Below are 20,816 nucleotides of genomic sequence, written 5' to 3' on the forward strand. Positions count from 1 at the left end.
AACAAAGTGTAATAAATGCTCGTAATTCCTTTGCAGTTCGGCTTGTCCAAGCCTTCAGAAAACGTCACAAGTGCACAGAAAGAAAATCAACCACTGGTAAAGACAGGGATCCCAAACTATGGCATCACTGATCCGTCTCCTCCCCCAAGCGTTTCAACCACCCCATCTTCCAGATTTCAAGTGAAACCTCTCAGGGAAATTTCAGAGGATACTAAGCAACCACAGGCCGTCGAGGATGCGACAGGGAATGATTCATATGAGCTCTTGTCAGTGGACGGAGAAAGTAGTGAAGTTTTTATTTGAAATTCTGAAAAGGGTATAGGCTTATGTTTCACTCCTAAAGTTTCTGTCTTAGGATCAATCCGGCCCACCCGCTTCGTTCTATCATTATGGAGGCTGTATAAGTTTGAGCTCGACCGAGCTTGTGAGAGGTCTGGGGCTATTCCTCATTTGACGTTACAACCTGCTTTGAAACTCTCCAACCAAGTCTCTCCCTCAATTAAAGGATTATTCTTAATTGTCCATTTCTTCCAAGTGAAGTATTATCGTTCATTTTGGACATTGAAAGCTTGATAGGGATCATGGGAAATGAACATATTTCTTTTAAAAGCCGAACCACAATGTCTGGACTCGCAGGACTCGAAGGATGTCATTTTTTATTAATGCCAATGATTTTTTCTTCCAAAAGTGCCACTTTAAATGTGTATTAACACCCGCAAAGAAGCAAGCTTACACAGTGAAAATTTTCGGTTACCAAACGTCAAGAGAAAGCTAACCATTTTATTATCAAGCCTCAGACTTAAACATTATTCAGCAATGATTTTATATATATACTAATTAGTTTTGGTAAACAATCGGTGCATTTTCTAATCAGTTGATCATTGGTGGTTAAGTGGATAAAAACAGTTCCTTCAAAGTGGGTGCTCCGGGTTCAAATCCTGTCAAGAGGGTGCTTTTATTTTTTTCTTTTCTTTTTCATACCACAAGTCCTGGGACAGAGTGATCAAAATGGAGAATAATACATTTAAGGCAAACTGACAATGAAGTATAATCCTTCAACTGAGGAAGAGATCATGTTGAAATCTCGTAGAAACTCTTTCAAGACAGGAGCGCAAAGCACTTTGCCAGATTAAGGTTGAGCCCAGGCCTCTGAACGCGCATTCGTGAAGGAAATGACATCTTGGTTTGTTAATTTTTTTATTTGTGCGGCATATGAACCGTGGAACGACAAAATAGGTGGAGAGATTCTTTTGCGTGGGCTTTGGCAGCAAAGGAACAACAAATTATGTTTAGTTGAAAAAAACAGAATAACTCGAAATCCCAATTCAAGAGGTAAAGCAAATATTTTTATATTTGCGTTGCTCTAGTTATATTTTTTCTTGTCAAACGAGAAATTTTAAAGAGCACTTTCCTGGCTGATACGACCAGTTTAAATATGATGTGATTTGGGGGACCTGCAGGAGGAATCTTATTTCCGACTGGTTAAAATTATTCAGGTTTTCGTACCTGGACGTGTAACTTTCAAATCCACTTTTTTGTACTTTTTAAGTTGTGAAATGGCAATCGAATTAGGATCAATTAGCTTACGTGTTTATGTCTGCATTTTGCGATTCCTTAGAAAGCTTTTTTTAATTCTTCCAACATAAGATGCAAGCAACATTTCTATTCGTCAATCTTTACAGTAAGTTTCCAACCTTTCGTACATTGCACACCGTCTATGATAGTCAATATGTGTTTTCAGCCTCTCTTTCAAGGCGCGTCTGCAGAAGCCCATGACCGGGAGCGTACAACATCATTAGGGACCTTTAGATTCTAGGACGAGGACGAGAACGATCGAGTACGAGTTTTGACTGCCTGTTTTTTGGCAAAAATACTTAGAAAATATATAACCCGTACGATTAATCTTACTCTTTGTTAGTAGCATAGGTTGCTCAGTTATTCTTATTGCTGGTAACTGAGCCTTTTCATGATAGAAAAATGCCAAAACTGCTACCGAGCTGTTGCCTTGTTTTGACACGACGACATTTTTGCAAACCTCGTACTAAAATGACGACGGTATTACGTTTTTCCCGCAAAATGACGCTGGTTTTTAGCGCGGTTACTGTTGTTCTATGAGAAAATCTCGTACCCGTTGTCGTTCTCGTCCTAGAATCTAAAGCTCTCTATTGTATTTGTGGAACGGGTTTTTACAGAGCGAGGTACTTTAAGATTGATTTTCCGACAAAACCAGACCTTTCCAGATAATTACAAGTCTTGCATAAGAAATTCTTACCTATGGGATTGAGAATGCCATGTCTTCTTATTTAATTACTCGTCTGAAAATAGCTGGATCTCTGGAAATACCGTTACATGGACCTGTTATTGGAGTATAGGCCAAGCATTGGCCTAGTATTGGCCTAGTATTGGTATTGAAGTTGCAGGCTCCTGGCTATGGGCTTCTGAAGTAATATAAGAAGTACTGGGAAGAAAAATTTTAACGCCGTATCCCACAACCGCGCGCGGCCTTAGGTGTTGTCTCCAAACTCCCTGCAGTATTTCCATCGCCAAAACTCAACAGATCATTCCGTGTCTACCACATTTCCTGTTACTGAATGAACATTCAAGTAGACCCGACGAGCTCTAATCTCGCCTATGCCATGTTGAATTCGAAAATAAGGTCGCGCGCGTTTGTGGGATACGGCGTTAAAAGTTTTCTCCCCAATCCTCCGAATTACGTCACCAGATCACCTGGTGATCACTTGATCAACGTCTGAAGCTTACACAGCCTAACACTAATCCTCTACTCATGGAGGAGACAGAAAAAAACTGAGGGAAAATCAGAGTACTCGGAGCATAGCAGGAGACCAACAAACAACCCACACAGGACACATTGGTGAAAGGCGAGCGCTCGCACTACTGGGCCAACACTGCTCCTCCATGAGCAAAAAATCGCTCGTGTAGCCGCGGCTTTAGAGTCGTGGTTAGCATGACAACTTTTAGGATTTCATGCCACTTTAACTAACCAATAGATCGTATTCATAAATGGCGGGCATTAAATCACTCTTTTATCCTTGTGCTAATAAGGCCAATTAGCCTCGTTTGCATGGAAAAAACTACAAAAGAAATGTTGCCTTAGAGCGAGGCTTGTTGGTCTCATTAACAAGAAGACAAAAGAACAATTTTTTGGCCGCTATTTATGAATACGCTTAATGGTTTATACTAACCACGCTTCAAGCAATTCGGCCTAGTAGCCGTTAGTCACCGGTTAGCAACGACACTTCGCTAGTAAGTGAGGGTTCAGCTCTGGAAACTGCGGCAGGTGGTGGTGGTGTGCTATATATTTTTTGTGTTATCCTCTGCTTTCACATCGATTACATTAATTATCTAGGCATTAAAATACCAAAAAGAATATGAAGTCTATTACTCCATAAAACTTGCCCCCGCTGCGTCGGTCTGCAAGGTGGAGGTGGGAACCATCTCGATGCTCTTGTGTCGCTTACTCGTCGACAACACTACCGCATCATCAACTAAAATTGAGCGGCGGCATATTGTTTCCTTTATCTTCTGCCTGAATCGCTGGCTTATCAGTGCGTATGCAAACGGATTCACAGCAGAGTTGAACATGATCATGGTGTGAGCAATCGGACTAGCGAGAGGACCAAGGTCGATGGAGGAAACATCTACTAACACATGCATCGTCGACTCTATGCCCCAACATGTTGAAAATATTACAGTGACAGCCACAACCATCAACGTGACTCGTTGTCGTACCTTCAGCACACCCTGTTATTAAATTAAAGACTTGTTAGGCTCCGTTAATTGACCCCTTCTTTCCCCCCCCCCCCCCGGGCGCGTTTTTTCGCTGTTGCTTCACCAGGGTTGGGCATCGCTAAGTCTCTTTCTTTCGGATTTAAAAATTAGTACATGCTTCGTTCCTTATTTCAAATTTTATGATTGCCGCTAACTTAAAAATACATAAAAAGTATAAGTTAATGTAGCCTCCCACGCAGGCGTTCTTACGGCTTCGTCACGCGTTCTTTCCCCACGAACGTCTGCTGAAACGAAAAACCACTTCCGCCTAACAGCTGTTTGCCCACTATTTAAAGAAACTAGTAAGCGTTGACTAATAGGCCAGTTTCGTATTCTAATGGTTGGACTGGATCTAGCATGAAATGGAGGCTAATGCTGGCAAATTAATTTGCATTTGAAAAGATTTGCACGCATTAGCCTCCATTTCATGCTACATCTAGTCCAGCCGTGAGAATTCGAAAATGGTCTATTGTGTTGTGCACAGCCAGTCTCGTGCTGTGGAGAATGCCTTACAAAACACAAGTTTACGCAAAACTGCCAAACGGCCTCTGATTGGTCCGTAATCCCCGAACGGTGGTTTTTGGTTTCAGCAGACGTTAGTGGGAGAGGAACGCGTGACGAAGCCCTAAGAACGTCTGTGTGGGAGGCTTGAGTCAATGATATCTTTTTAGGATATACTGGAACAGCCCACTCCTCCACTCCCGCGCCAACAGCAGGGGACAAAGCAGGGAAAGACTCGGAATTAGTCGATAGATCATGGATTGGAATTTGGAAGGATTAATAGAAACTTTCTTGTTGCTCTTTCCATACTTACCACTTTATTTATGGCTGAACACTGATATGCTAGACCTATTCCATTCATTGATAGCTGCCGTTATCCTCTTGCATTTAAATATAGCGAAAAAGCTACGTATTTATCGTGTTTTTTAAGGTGGCTCAAAACGGTTTCAACGCTTCAAAGTAACGCTCTTATTAGAACGATCGGCACTACAATTCTGTATCATGTATTAGCAACATTGGGGTTAAAAACGTACCAAATGGAACACGGATTATTGCTGAACAAGATGCAGTCATTATTGTGACGTAATATGTTACCTTGGCAACGGGCAAGCCCTATAAAAACACCCTTTATTTTGCCTTAAGTTGCTTATATCTTACAAACAAACTCGGTGACCCCCATTTTTTATTGCTAAAAAGTGATCAGAAAGCCAAGATCGTTTTTGAGATGTGAGCAACTAAATCCAAAATATAGTGTGTCTTTGCCGGGCTTTTCCGTTGCCACGGTGACATACTACGTGTTTAATATGGTACCACTTTTTGGTATTACGTGATACAGTGTTGTAGCTTCATTCGTTCTAAAGAGAGTTTTGAGCCACCATAATTACTAGTAATAACTATCGTCTTAGCGAGTCGCTCATGGTGAGCAACCTCGGTTCATGAAGAGATGTATTTCTTATTTCGATGGTGACTCGGCTGACTCGAGTGATGTTTGGGAAAAATCAGAGAGTTCCTTTGCAGGAGTCGAACTTACGACGACCCTCCGATTACCGTTTAGTAATGAGCTCTTCTATTTGCCGGAAATGTTTCCTTTTGTAAGGGAAAAATTGTGAGGCGCGTCAGACATTTAAACCAAATTTCTTACAGTTTATATTTTACTTGATGGTGTACTATTCGTCATGAAACTTTCGCTGCTCTCCTCCCGCACTCTTTTGAAAGTCCCACGGTGGGAATTTGTAAGTATGCGCTGGATTTATTGTGGCATATTTGCAACATTAATGACAAAGACAAATACCACAGAAATTCTCGGGTGGGGTGAGGGGAGTGCATGGATTGGAAATGTAAAGGGAAATCATATGCTAAATTGCTTCCATGCATGCAGACGGCCTGATTATGAATCTAATTTAACCCATAGTCCGTCATCAACATTTCATACCTGCTGTTGGTGTGTGGCATTGTTATCTCCATCACGTTTAAACCACAGGGCGCGTATGATCTTGTAGTACAACACAGCCATCAACGCAAAGGAAATAACATAGAAGGCAAGCCACACCAGGAAGAAAGCCCGAGTTATCCACTTCTCGCGCCACGCGCTTATACAGAAATGTGGATTAATTTCCCTGTTAAACTCCTTGTTCAAGAACTGGGGTATTTGGAGAATAAATGCAAAAGCCCAAGATGCGAAAATTATGAACTGAAAAGGAAAATAGGCAAACATCCAAACATTGAGTCGTTTAACAAGAGCGGTTTTATAACGTTCCCTGGCTAAATTAAGAAAACGGTGCATGACAGGTGCATGAAAGAATATTATGGTCACCGTGGAAATCCTGAATCTTTAACTTAGATTCAGAATATATTAATCTACTCATGATCATGCTCATACCGACCCTTCTCGAAGTTCTCTGATGATTACTAAAATTAAGGACAATTATCATAATTCACGTTCAGTCTCTATGGCATTGGCAATGACTTAGTTTCGGCGAGCGATTTTAAATTCCTACACAGATCTTTCTCTTGTATTGTATCTATTAAATACGTCAAATGAAAGTATCACAAATAAATTTAAGCCCTTTTCAAACGAGTGTCGTGAAACAGCCACATAAAATATTTATCTGACCAATCGCAAACAACGCAAGGAGCCCTGCCAATCAAAATTCGTAGCTACCCCAAGCGCAGGAAAACGATTGCTTCTCATTGGCTGAAAAACACGTGCTATTTTTAGGCCAATCAGAAAGTGCGGCATTCGCCATTACTTAATTACTCTCGACACTCTATTGAAAACTGCTTTGAGCTTAAAGTGCCAATCAGCGTCTCATCTTCGGCACATATGCCGAAAACGTATGCAATTTTGACGAATCATAAGCTGATAATTAGCCATTGAAAACGTTCTTATTTAGTTTGCCGCCATTTCGCCCACCAATCGCCTTGATCCTCTCGCACGGTTCTTCTTGATATGCTGTTGGCTCAAGGGATCTACTTAACTGACTATATATATGTATCACTTCCACGAGGATCGCAAATGGATTCACAGTCCAAGATGAGGAGAAATGGAGAGAAAGGTACGGGAAAATCAACACTGCACAACTTCTGAGGAAATTCGGAATACTGTAATTGCCCCGAGTGGGATTTGAACACACGTCCCCCTGATCACTAGTCGGGTGCAATGACAACTACACTATCAGGACAACCATGCTGGCAACATGGCTGATTAATCACTTAATGTGTGGCATTTTCGTGGGACTCCCTAAGGGCCAGTTCAGTTCTATGTGATAACGCTGGATCAACATGTGATTAACAGGCGGACAAGGGTAATTAATGTAAAGAGTCAGTTAAGTAGATCCCTTTTTATTTTTGGATGGCTGGATGTATGTGGGAGGTACTGGAATGGATCCGTCGATTTATAATAAATATCGATTGTTAGGTGAGCCATGATTGTTTTTCTCATCATCTCATCAAGGAACGGAAGTTCTTTGCAGCTAGTTTCAGCAGTAATTTGAATGCTACCATCTAGGCTGTTTAGAATATCGTGGAACTCTTTTAATTTATCCTCACCATAAGGCCAGTTTATGTAACAGTCATCTACGGATCTTCTCCAGTTTGTGTAAACAGAATGGCTCATTTCTTCTCCCAATTAATTAGAGACCTGGCTGTATAATTCATTCGCCATTGTCCTTTATTTATTTCGTCTCGTCCTTTTAATCAGCGGATTGGTGTTGCTCATAAATAAAAGAGTTTAAAATTTTATGAAAAAGCAACGTTGTTCTCAATTGTTTTTTGGGAATTGAAAATGAATTAAATACAGCCAGAGGCACTTCAACTGAACTTCTGTCTTTTGTTTTTCCCTTTTATCATGTGACATACCTTCAGCTTACGCATGGTAAAGCTTCCCATCTTCCTTTGTGGATGTATTACCGCGCGATATCGTTCAAACGCGATGGCAGTTAAGGTGATAACAGCGGACGCCGCCCCGATCCAGGCTACGTTCCCGTCCGTCAGCAATGTACACAATACCTTCCCAGTTATTCCTTCGGGGTGATTAGAAATATGGCTTAGAATCAGCATCGGGACGAGAAATATGGAGTATATTGTGTCTGCCACTGCCAGGTTTACAATCAGATAATTGATGGGAATCCTATAAGTAATTAAGCGATTTGTCTCTATTAACATAGCATTTAAAGACAGCTGACGGTTTTAAACGTTAACTTCTTTTTAATTTATTATGCTGCCTGAATTAGAAGGCAATATTACGGTATCCCAGACAGTGCAGGGTCTGTGTTAGAAAAAAACAACGAATTGAAAATGAAGTAATCAATAAGTAGCTTGCAGGGTTTACTCCTTAGCTCTCGTGTAAGTAATTTATCATTAAGGGTGCCCCTACCTCATGTCTCGATTTTTGATCACAACAACACAAACAATGGAGTTCCCAACGATGCTGGTAACTATCAGTATGGACGTTATTGTTGTTATGGCAACTTTCACTGTTTCTTCCATGGTTCCGATCAGTTAGTCACACTGATAACGAAACAAAATAGAGCAGAGTATAGAGATAAACAGATAATCATACTTTCAATTTGTTAGTTTTGAAACGCCATATTTTCTTTTTTCAATTATGTGTTCTCTCTCTGCACTACTACTACTACTACTACTACTACTACTACTACTACTACTACTAATACTACTACTACTACTCACTAATCAGTCATATCTACATTTCTACGAGCTAAAAAACATCGATATTGATCATGATTGTCTTGGGTGGAGAAGTAAAATACGGAAAAGAATATACAACACATTTAATAATCTGAAACGGCCATTACGGGAGTACATGGATAAATCCTTTGGGCAAGTGCATCATGGGAATATATCATGTATGCCTTGCGGGCACTATACACAAATTAAAATATGTATCAACAATCTCAACTGAAATATGTTCTTTGAACTGTCATTAAAAGTTGTTTAATCATTCTATCGGCGGATTTCGATTTGTACATCATCTCACACCACGTTACCCCCAGTTATTGTTGAAGATTGATTTGCACCCGAAATATAATATTGTACTCGTTGCAGGAATAAATGAGTTAAAATATCTTTTTGTGCTATATTACCTCTCTGTTTTAGTAATAAATACTAAAGAAGATATTCACCTCAGTGTCTGTGAAAGTGTGGATATTTAACTCGCCTCTTCGCGCACGGCTCGGTTAAATAAAAAAAGAAAGGAAAAGAAAAATAGAGTGGGGCAAAACTTGCCGGAAAAAAGGCATCGAACTTACATTAACCGCGATGCCTTGATTGCCTTATTTGCAGAGGTTAACCAAGTTAGCGTACTGGATAACATTAATTGAGCACCAGTAGTTCAAAGCGAGGGTCTATCCGTTGGCTAAATCACGAATCATGAATCACTTACTTTTCATAGAAAAAGTATCAGTTGGATAATGATCTATTCTATGGATACTGAGCTACCTTTCAAAAAACTGAGAACAGTTGGCAAACATTCTGAAATCATCCCGCCGTAACCGTAAACGGTTATAGGCTCTAGTACATATTGTAGTCGTTCAAAAGCTCTTCCTTCCCCTCCTTTCTAGAGGTATCGAGATCAGTTCCTTCCGGTATATTTCCAAGTAAAGAAAATAAAACACTTACCGACGCAAAGAGTTGCGCTTTACCGACTTTAGCGGAGCAGAACTGTCTGCGTGTTGCACTCAGTTGAAATTAGCATTAATTGAATCGTGTGTCTGACGTACGACGGCCGTGTCAAATTGAATTTGAACCCTACGAAACAATAATGTTGTCCAAGAGAGGATTCTATTGTGCTGTCATGATGTGTATGAAAATTGCTCCAGAAGAACGAAGTTCGCTAGCAGCTTTCTTTGTGGAATTAGCTAAACTGTTTGCTTAAACGTAGTTTACATTTTATTTTCTTATTTCTCCACTCTCAAAAGTCGTAGGGCTGGCTAAGGCTGTGTTTGTAATGCACCTGTCACTGTAAACCCCCACCCACCCCGGAAAACATGGGCCATTTATCCACAAAGCAAAACCAAACAAGGATAATGCCCTACATACAGGGGACATATTTTTTGGTCTAATCCTTACCAAAATGAGGATAATCCCCCACATAAAGGGGGCAAAAAAACTCCATGTCTAAACCCGTAGTATTACTTTCAGAAGTGTGATTGACATTTATTTTTGAATACGTCAACGTTTCGTCAACACATTTTCACTTTGAACAAGTGCCAAATTTTCTAGCTTCATTCAGGACACATCACCATAAAAGGAGACAAAGCAGTCCATTATGTCTTCAACGTTTCCAGCAGGAAATGCACACTACAAATGACTTCATGACTCTACAGATTTCATTAATTTCATTGAACAGACGAAGATAGGAAAACAAACTTTCCTTGTCATGATTGATGGACGTGACAAGTCTATATATATATGGGTTATATGGACCAAGCGTGAGGTCAAAATGGCTGGATATTGGCCAAGTTCTTTCTTTGCGTGTTTATGGACCGAGACGAAGTCTCCGTCCATTAACATCGGACAAATTAATAATTCATCCCAAACCATGTCTATCTCCAACTGCTCATTAGCTGACCTGATTAGCAGACAGTCCGAGCTCACTTGCTCAGTACTTGCTACTTTCTATGATCATATACAGCATACAGGTTTCAGTTATATAGATGGTGTTCAAATTTCCCCGAGAAAATTAATTCTGTTAGGAGACAAAAAGGAAACCAAATACAACTTAAATTAGATCATAGTACACCGCCTGGAACTGCTCGCAAACAGCTTGAAGTTCCTGCTAAGGATCTTCTGTCGCTTGATTTAGACTGTAAATCTGACAGAATATAAAATGTTTAATGCTATTGTAAATTACAATGAATACGTTTCCATGATTTCAAATTGGACATACGGCTGAAGCTCATACAAAGCCTAGAAAACTCAGTAAAGGCATCTGGGGCCAATAATTGCGATCCATTATTATCACCAGAAAGGGGGCATGAAACCCAAAAGAAAGGTTTGCAATGTTACCCGTTTGTGTCTGAGAGTTCAGGGATGTAACAATTTGAGCCCTTTCAAATTAATGCAAATCCACTTGTTTGGTGTTTGGTTATTACTTGGAATAACTTCGCGTAAATTATTTCGCCATCAACGAAATTAGTCTAAGAGATAACTTAGTTTGCAAGTTTTCTCGATCTTTCTTCATCGAAATTACTCCACTTATGTCCATATATCAGAAATGCACACAATAACAAAATTGCCAAACGAACAAAATATCGCCGACAATTTGACAATTTTGACAATTTTGGCAAATATGGCGATTCACCTTTATCACTCGGCGGCCATTTTGGAGTCCGTGGGGAATAAAGACTTTGTCTTTGCATTGTCTTTGCCCGTCCAGCCTCACACTGAATGAGAGGTTCGACGGGCAAAATCTTTGGTTTGGACATTGAATGATATGGGTCTATTGTGGAGAAATTTTGTCAAATTGCCAAATGTATGTAAATTAGTTCAATACCGGGTGGCCGGGCCATGTTGGCGAATCTGGCGAATATGGCGATTTTGGCGAATTCTTGCAGTCAAATTGCCAAATGTATGTAAACTCCATAAATGGTGGCCAGCCATGTTGGCGACTCTGGCGAATATGGCGATTTTTGCGAATTCTTGTCAAATTGCCAACTGTATGTAAATTACTTCCATACATAGTTGCCAGCCATGTTGGCGAATCTGGCGAATATGGCGATTTCGGCGAATATGGCGATTACTTCCACAAATGAATTCCATAAATGGTGGCCAGCCATGTTGGCAAATCTGGCGAATCTGGCGAATCTGGCGATTTCGGCGATTTCGGCGAATATGGCGATTACTTCCACAAATGAATTCCATAAATGGTGGCCAGCCATGTTGACGAATATGGTGAATATGGCGATTTCCGCGAATTCTTGTCAAATCGCCAACTGTATTTTATACGTGATGGCCAGTCATGTTTGCGAATCTGGCGATTTTGGGGAATATGGCAAATGTGGCGAATTCTTGTCAAGAGGTCTATTCCTCAAAGCTAAGCAACAACATACTACTTGTTTTTAAAGCAATAAGGAACTACTAACCACTAGTTTTCCTACAGCAAGGAGAACTTATAATTAGTTGTAGAACTAAGGACATGATAGATACCTGATTGATTGGTTGAATTTCAAGAGTGGATCGTGTTCCAAAATAAAATGCGCTTTTCCAAAATTGAATTTTTCGTGTTCAAACACCTTCGTAACACCAAGGAAAGTTAAAATTCAGACAAGCAATACAAGTATCTTACTGCAGACATACGTTTATTGGAGGAATATAATGCTAGTAGATTTAAAATTCATTTCCAAACGTATATCACAATATCAAGAATTTCCAACGAGCACTATTTTTCACAGTTCTGCAGCTCTTACATGCGTGCTCTTTCGTAATAGATTTAGTTTTGAAGGTGTTTATTTAAAAAACGGATGCCCAAATTCTGCCCACTCAACAGCACAATCAAGAAAATAAAGAATTAATAAAGGTAGTACGCAGAAAAATACGCAAGAATTCAACATCTCTTCTAGACACGTCGAAAGGAAACTGGCAAGGTTCTAAGATACAATTATTATCTGTCATATTAGATTCATTCTTATAAGACTCCGAAGGCAGAGGCTTATGTGACCAGGCCAGATCGGACCACTGTTAATTTCAAGTAGCTATATGAACAAAAAAAAACGTATGCGACAGAATCTTACTGATTTGTTAGGAAAAACATGAATAAAATATTCAGTGGCACTCATGAATTTCAACCGTTCATTGCGGAAGAAATTTCATTTAATATAGTGCGTCGGTTGTCCACTGATGTGCTTAAAAGTAAAGCTCTCCTTCCATTGTTTAAAGCAGCCAAGAATGCATTCCCTGCCGAGAAACCAAGAAGAGAGAACATCCACGAGTTTTATTTAAATAAAATCTCAAAGGACGTGTTAATTTTACAGTTTATAAAACTGTTGGCTGCCAAACATTTCGCGAGGGAATTAATGCAGTTTCTAGTGCCCGACAGTGCAGTGAACTGAATTATTGTGGAAAATATTGAATATTCTCGCCAAATAACAACTCGTATGTAACATTTTTCGTTGCCATGGTTCACCTTGAGGTTGTAAGCTTACCACATCTAACACTCCTCCCCCCTCCACACCATTTTTTTGTACTGGCTCAAACACAGCTGTTCAGCGACCAATGAAAACATTTACATTACTCTATCGGTTATCGAAAAGCCATTTTGGTCACATTTAGTTCTGGAAAAGTTGCCGGGTAAGAAGGTCCCCGTTTCTAGTTCTCCCAGACGAGTTTACCCGGTTAGGCGAGCCAAACTGTGCATGATTGGACAGCTAGAGTAGGGGGTAACCCGTGTACCTGGGACAACTTTTTTCCGTGTAAACGTAGCTGTCACGGCACCTAATTAACTAATTATTCAGGATATCTTACAAAGGACAGGACGTTGTGTCTGTAAATACTGAACACGCAACTAATAAGGAATTGAGGGTCCTGCGTTGTTCATTGCGTTCGATGCGTCGAATTCTTGGACCTAAGGACCATACCGGTGATTTTCAGGGTAGAGGTATACGTATTAAAGGTGAGGATACATATGTTTCATGGTAACACTTGTGTTGATTTACCTCAAGGGGGGTTTCATTAATAATTGTGTATTTCTCTTATGTAGAGTGGGAGACTTTTCAGGAACCTCTACTAGCAAACACCCTAATACTGAAGAGGCGCCTATTTTTTCCGTCGTCTATTCAATGGATACAATTAATATGCATTAATGGTTGGGTGTTTGTAAATACCAATGTGGCCATAAAGGCATTTCTCTTGAAAGGGTTAGCCTGATGCGCAATACTATCGAGTATATAGCTTTCCGTTTTACCGAACTGAATATGGCGAAGCTAATACACAAAATACGGCGACACATACCAACTTCAGCAGCTTCATGTCCGACTTCGATAACCACGTCATGTTCCTTTGAAAACATTTTTACCAGTTCCTCGTATAACGCTACAGGGTACTGTTCTCCAATTTTTGTGTTGGTTGCTTCCAAGAGGTTTGTTGGTGGCTGCAGGTAGTTAACATGTCTGCTTCCCACGATTCTGGAGATGGCCCAGTGGCCAACAACGAAGGCGGAAACAACTTCTTGCTTCGTAATACCTGGAATTTTAAGTTTAAAATATCAATCAAAATTATTTCTGAGAAGTCACTCACCAATTCAAGGTGCATGTATTCCCAAAACATGACAACAGACTACTGCATCTACTTCCAAAACGCGGAACGTCCTCGCATAATTTAGACAAAATTCATGTTATTCCTGAAATCTAGAATGTCATAGCTTAGTATATAGTCATATGCATGAAGTTTTGTGTAGATAGCCATTCAGTTTTTGAAATTCATTTACTTAGTTTGGACCTCCCACCGCCCCCTTCAACTTCTCTCTTGGACGTTTATGCATATTGAACTTCGCGAAAACATTATTCCAAAGCACTTTTAGCGTTTGTAACAACATTGTGGAGCCAAGTTGCAAAAATTCCAATTTTAGATTTAAAATTTACAACCTTAGGGACAAAAAGGAACACAAACTATCATTATTCTAAATGAACTTTAACGTATCTCAGTCTGTTGACAGCTAGTTGAAACCTATTTGAAACCTATTTGCTCTGGTGAATCTCTGCATTGTAATTTCTCTTGCTAACGACAATGGTATTCATACCTTGCTCATTACTGGTAGCCTTCTTGCGATGGATGTACCCGGGCTGGACAAGAGTTGCTTCCTTTGTTGTAAATATTTCTTTTACTGAATGTGCCGGATTGACTGGGCATAAGATGATACAGTTGAACGAACTTAGCAGCAAAAAGTTAAGCCGCCTAACTAGGTCAATAACTTCATTACATTGCTGCCTCTCATTAGAAATTTGGTTCTGAAAGATAATGATCAGAAAAGGCAATGGTTATCTCCACTCAGCGTATGCTGTTATTTCCACAAAGGTTTCGAATTGTGTGCTTAATTTTCTGCTTTCTTTTTGTTGGTCTTAAAACCTTTTTAAGACGACCAACATGCACACGTCATGGCAATCCACCTGAGTGATGCCAGCTGCAGGTTGTACTTGTCTTATGATAATCATATCAAGGCTTCACTTCATCATCTAAAGACTACTAGCAATTTTCTAAAATCGTCCTCTGTTAGATGTAAACTGTTTACGGAGATAGTATTAAACGTTCTCATTTGCCCAGAATAGTTGTCAACTGAATTTTCATAAGGGCTTGCACTCACCATGAAATCAAAACCCACGAGTCCGAATGTAAGGAACGCACCACCAAAACTGGACTGGGAAAGCTCCTTCTGTAGATCAAAATGATTCAGCGATCTCCTGAATATGACATACCCTTTAGTGTTGCCATCCGTACTTGTAAATTCGTCTGCATCTGCAACACCAGGTTCCTCTATTTCTTGGTTCTCCCTATCTTTAAGCCTCCGTAAAAACACTTGAAAGTCATGGCATAGCTCGAAGTTGCCTTACATTGTAGAATTCGTCATAAATGTAAACATTGAAGTTTTCATGAGTAAGGGGTGCCCACAACACCTTTTAGTTATATTATTATACACTGCCTTTTAGAACTGGAATGGCCAGCTCCAACAAAGATAATTAATTGAATTGACAATAAACCAATTTAAAATTCAAGGGCAACTGTATTTTTAAAGGCATTTGCTCGACAAGAAGTAGGAAACCCTGACTGAGATATTAGTTTTCAGTGCAGTCGATTTTAATCGATGGTCCCTTTTTGTTAGGAATCGCTCAATATTTAGTGGGGTAGAGCTGGAGCAAACAGGAAAATACTATGCGCAAGATTTCCTGACCCAACCTCGCCCATAAGTCAGTTGCTCGCCCTTTTTTCCAGCATAAAAATTAATGATCCTTACCCTATTTGCAATAGTCCATCTCCTCCTATAAATAATGACCATTCCTTAAGCACCAAAAATGTTTTATATATATGGTTCAAGCATTGTGCTGCGGTTTGTGTGCATTTAAATTCAACTAGAATTCTTTCACTTTTAATTTTTACTTACCGTAAATCTGACCAGTTTTTCAGAGTCTACTGCACTGCCAAACCTCTGAGTTGCTTGGTCCCAGTTATCAATATCCAAAAAGGACATTACAGCTAATTGTACAGTATGCAAGGACTTATTTTTGGCCGCTTCGGTCTGCAATTCTTTAAGGACTTCGCCTGAAACTAACTGTGGGATAAAAACACGCACGGGTATTGAGTTAGCGCTTGCGAGAACTACAGAAGATGTCCTGGCTCATGCTTGCGCCAGTAAATTAACGTGATATTGTCACGCTATCTTTAGTAACACACTGTAAATGTTTCGCTTGATGGCAGTTGCGAAGTACTGACAAAATTGTTTCCTTTGACCCAGTATTTTGATGCATGCGCAAACTATTTATATCCGAATTCGGTGAAGGATAACCATGACAGCCGCCTCTCTGAGGCAGACAATTGGGCAGGCAAGTAAAAATATATATATTAATATGTGATCGACGAATGAGATTTACATCTTATCTAAACAGTTGACTCTATTTGAAAGTATATTTTAACCCCAACTAAAATCTCCTCTTACTGAATGTTTAATGCGGGCGAGTCGTTATGGTTTTTCATGGCACCCATTATTGTCCTACTATGACTACGCATTTGTCTTTCGTCTGATATTTCCCTTCAAGGCCCTCTTCGTATGAGGAGTTTTTCCCTCTCAAGTTTCCTTCGATGGTTAAAGTAAAGTCAAAAGAGATTTGAGGTTGCTTAAACAAAGAAAATCGAGAAATCATTTCCAGGCTTGTTCGTAAGATTTCACACCCGAATGGTTTCATCACCACTTTCGGGAACCGGGCTGAAAGTCGCCATATGGACAGAAACCAATTTCATCCCGGTAACCGCGCCAACATGGTCAACCAGGATCATGTGAAATCGTATGCCCTGAATGAAATCATTGACACTTGCCTTATTCAAAAGATAAACTTTTGAGTTATCTGGAAGGCTAACAAGCGGCTTCATGTGCCACTTTTTAAGAGCCAGGGTGCCTTTAGCAATTTCACTTTGAGAACACTTCTGGTCTTTCAATTTTCCGCTTTTGTAGCGGTCATTGACTTTAACAAATGCCTCCCATGCAGACTTCGACATTTGCGCCATCGTGAAAATCTCACTCAAGCTTCTCTTCTGTGAAAAACAAAAGAAACAAGTCAAACGGCATCTTTTTCACATTTTATATAACCCTAAACCTTCTTCTGATGGAGCTATTACGTTTTCCTTTGTCGTCTGCAGTGTTGGGCTTTTGAAGTAATTCTCAAGCGTCCTGTAAGAGGTTTGCTTGCAGTGCTTTACAGTGATTTGATGTTTAAAAAATAACTGATATTTATATGGAAAACAGCTGCTAGATGCTGATGGCAGGCTTTGCCATCTAGCACAAACCGCTCTAAAATCACGCACCAAACATCAGTGGCTTCAAAATTGATATTCTTACTAACTTCATCGCGCTCTTTCCGTTTATGGTATCTATTTTGTACCCCGACTACCTTTTATGATTGATTTAGTTACGTGGCACGGACCTGCAAAGCCTCGCCTATTGTTTTGCCGAACCCCGTAAAAAATCCTGGTGATTAGTATAGGTAATCACATGAGGCCGAGTACTATTAAGGATTAATTGCACGAGTGTTTTGAAAATTTTCCAAAATTTCCAAAACACAAGTGCAATTAATCCTTAATAGTACGAGGACTCATGCGATTACTTGTTTATCAACAAAGGGCAAAATTAACCAATCAGGATCAAGTAATCAAGCCCTCTCTTGATTACCAAAAATGCCCTCGATTAAGAAAAAATACCCTCTGTCTCAGCCAATCAGCGCTCAGTAATTTTGTCCTTTATTGATAAGGACATAAATTACTCTAAAAGTTTTGCAAACTGAGTCAGGATTATTGTTCATAAACAGAAGGAGAAAATAATCGTGAATATCTCACATCTTTATACAGGATACGAGCACATGTGTCTCTCCAAGTCATGCTAGGCTGCGGAGGCTCGCAATTTTGCTCTTCGCTGTCATACAGCTGGGATCTACATCTTTCTACCTAAAAGTAGAGTCAACTCGGTGTTAGGAATCAAACGTGTTGCATTTCAGAAATGACCGGCTGAGTTAAAGGGGCTATGGCACGCAAAATGATGTAATTTCATGACACCCAAAATGCCCAAAGATTAAAATGAAACATTGCAATAACCACTTGAAACTGTTGAACAACACAAAAGAAATACAGCAAAAGGAAAGAGAATCATGGATGGACACAAATGGACAAGATTGAAACGGACTGCATTTGGGTAACCTTGAAAAAAGTCGGCCCGACATGTTTCAAGTTTATGGCAAATCGCTTGGATAAAGGTTATAGTTCAGAGTCACCTTCCACACTACCAGTTTCGAGTTTTAAATTCGCGATTCACTAAAGGTTTCCCCACAACACCGTAAAATAACGTGACATACCTCCTTTAACATAAATTAATATATCAAAAGTTTTAACCGTGCTCTTTTCTCATACGTAAGGTACGCAACGAAATGACGAGGACTGATAACAGAATTATTGAGAAAGACGAGCTGCAGTCCACATTAATTATAGCCTGGGATCACGTTATACATTAATGATAACGATAATACTGATAACCTCCTCTCTGTATGTAACGTTGTGGCAATACGAGGTGGAATTTTGATGCATGGCACCAAGGTGGATTGCCTGGTCGTCCGTGAGGCCACAATAAATGCGAGACATAAAACAAGCTTACAACTTCCACCCTACAATCAAATTCACGGCTGAAATCTCAGAGATAAAAATAACATTTCTCGACACAATCATATCTAAAGGAGAAAGATTCAGAAACGAATCGATCCTTGACATTCGAACACATTACAAGCCGACTGAAACCTTTCAGTACACACATTTTACCTCGAGCCACCCACCAGGCGTGAAAAAAGGTTTTATTAAAGGTGAAGCCCTTAGACTCCTTAGAACAAACTCTTCTGAAACAGCCTTTAATGACAGTATCACCAATTTTAAATCGCGCCCCATTGCGCGCGGCTATCCTCACAAGATGATACAAACAACGTTATCAGAAGTCAGCTTCGCCGGAAGACAGTCGGCACTCCAACAAAAAGCAAAAGCACGGAAACAAATCTTGCCATTTGTCACAACATACCACCCATCGGTGGGTAACCTTAAAAATATACTCATGCTAAACTGGGACTTAATACAAAATCAGCCTTTGCTGAACACTATCTTCAAGAATCCGCCCATCCTATCGTACAGAAGAGGTAAATCTCTTTCAGACAGGCTAGTTAAAGCTAAGTTATGAAGGCTACATTCAATTACAACTTAATCATGCAGGGAGTCCGTATAGGCCTGTCACTAATTCAGCCACTGAAGGCTACATTCATCTACAGTTAAATCACACAGGGAGTCCGTGCAGGCCTGTCACTAATCTTTATCCACCTGGTAACAAAATGTAAGGAAAGAGGGACAGTGTAGTACCCTGCATATTTTATAAAGCAAAAGCTGACACTTTCCCTGCATTTTTTTATACACTGGAACAGATTAAAATGAACTTTCTTCCAGTTGGCCATACTCATGAAGACATCGACGGCTTCTTTGGGATATATTCACAACACCTGGATCAAAATGATGTTTACTCTGCAGATGGTAAATATAATGACCAGATCTCTATGTGATTTATGAGTTTATGTTCCTATAAGAAATATGTATTTATTGCATTTTGGATATCTCATACATTCCTTTAATAATAATACTGGTTGGCCTGGTTGCACAGTAGCAAATTTACATGTATTTGTTTTGTTAAAAAAAGATGAATAAAAGGGTAATTCTAAAGCTTGGACAAGTGCAAATATTCCATGACACTGATACCAATGTTTGTCAAACTCCAAACTTAAAAGGGGTTGGTGTCTTGCCTACTTGCAAGCCAATTTTCTTATGTCATAATATGTCATCATCTATTTTCTTTGTTTAACTCATGCAAGATAATTTGATCACAGGCAATTACTGAGGTTTATTAATGACTGACGATAACCACAAAGCTATTTTGCCATATTCTAGTGCAACCTAAACTGCTGAACAAGCATTTAGCATAGCAAACGTTTTCTGGAAATAGGTTATAGTCAATACTGGCAACAATAATATTTTTTTTGCAGCCTGGTGCGACTAATTATAAAAGCTATTTCCCTGTTACATTTCATGACAATACAGGAGTACCCAACGGATCCGCTCCTCAAAATATCCACTCCTCAGGCTAAGAATTTGCTGGCTGGTTACTAAATAATGGATGAGAAACTCTAGCTGGGAATTGTGCCGAAACGTTTTTCTTGCTGTGGTCGACCCTTTGAATACCGAAGCTGGCTAGAAAAAAAAAATTCACTTCCCTTCTGGCTTCCTGCGGCTTTTGAAATTGTGCTCTGGTTAATTTTGGCTGGAGAAGTAAAATGACAGCTAGTCAGGAAAGTTCAAAGAACATAGCGCTGGCTGTGAGTGATAATTAAGGTGCAGCGCAGGCTAGTGCAAAGTCGAGGGCGTGTATAAAATTGTCACTAAATTGATAGAAATTTGAAAGTGAAAAAAGGCGTGTACAAAATGTTAACTGAATGCGTCAGTCATTAAAACGCTGTCAGCAAACAATACAATTTCTGTTTTAAACATCCCTGTCTTTTGTTATGGTGTCAATGTTGGGATTTAGACAGACAACTCATTTTATTTATTGCGCGCGGATATTCCATCTCAGAAGTGGCGGTTATCGTCGCGGTCGTTGTTTTGTGCCTCTAGTTTGGGTGATGCAACTAAATTTTTACGGGTTTTGGACAATTTCTGCTACATCCAAACTCTGCTGATTTCTAGGTAAGTAATCTTTTCATCTATGTCCTTGCTTTTATCTGAATGTCTTTTTGCAT

The 20,816-nt window shown here is 39.7% G+C and overlaps 1 protein-coding gene across 1 annotated transcript; it reads right to left on the minus strand.

Moving 5' to 3' along the window:
• Window positions 1–222: 222 nt before the first annotated feature.
• On the minus strand, window positions 223–11,249 carry LOC137994580 (neuropeptide FF receptor 1-like). The gene is made up of 5 exons (XM_068840177.1): window positions 11,111–11,249; window positions 8,165–8,298; window positions 7,648–7,918; window positions 5,723–5,980; window positions 223–3,762 (listed from the first exon to the last, which is right to left on the minus strand). The coding sequence occupies exons 2-5, from the start codon at window positions 8,275–8,277 to the stop codon at window positions 3,400–3,402; spliced, it is 1,005 nt and encodes a 334-aa protein (XP_068696278.1). The 5' UTR covers window positions 8,278–8,298; window positions 11,111–11,249; the 3' UTR covers window positions 223–3,399.
• Window positions 11,250–20,816: the final 9,567 nt, after the last annotated feature.

Source organism: Montipora foliosa, chromosome 3 (genome assembly GCF_036669935.1).
Source record: "Montipora foliosa isolate CH-2021 chromosome 3, ASM3666993v2, whole genome shotgun sequence".
Classification (NCBI taxonomy): Eukaryota; Metazoa; Cnidaria; class Anthozoa; order Scleractinia; family Acroporidae; genus Montipora; species Montipora foliosa.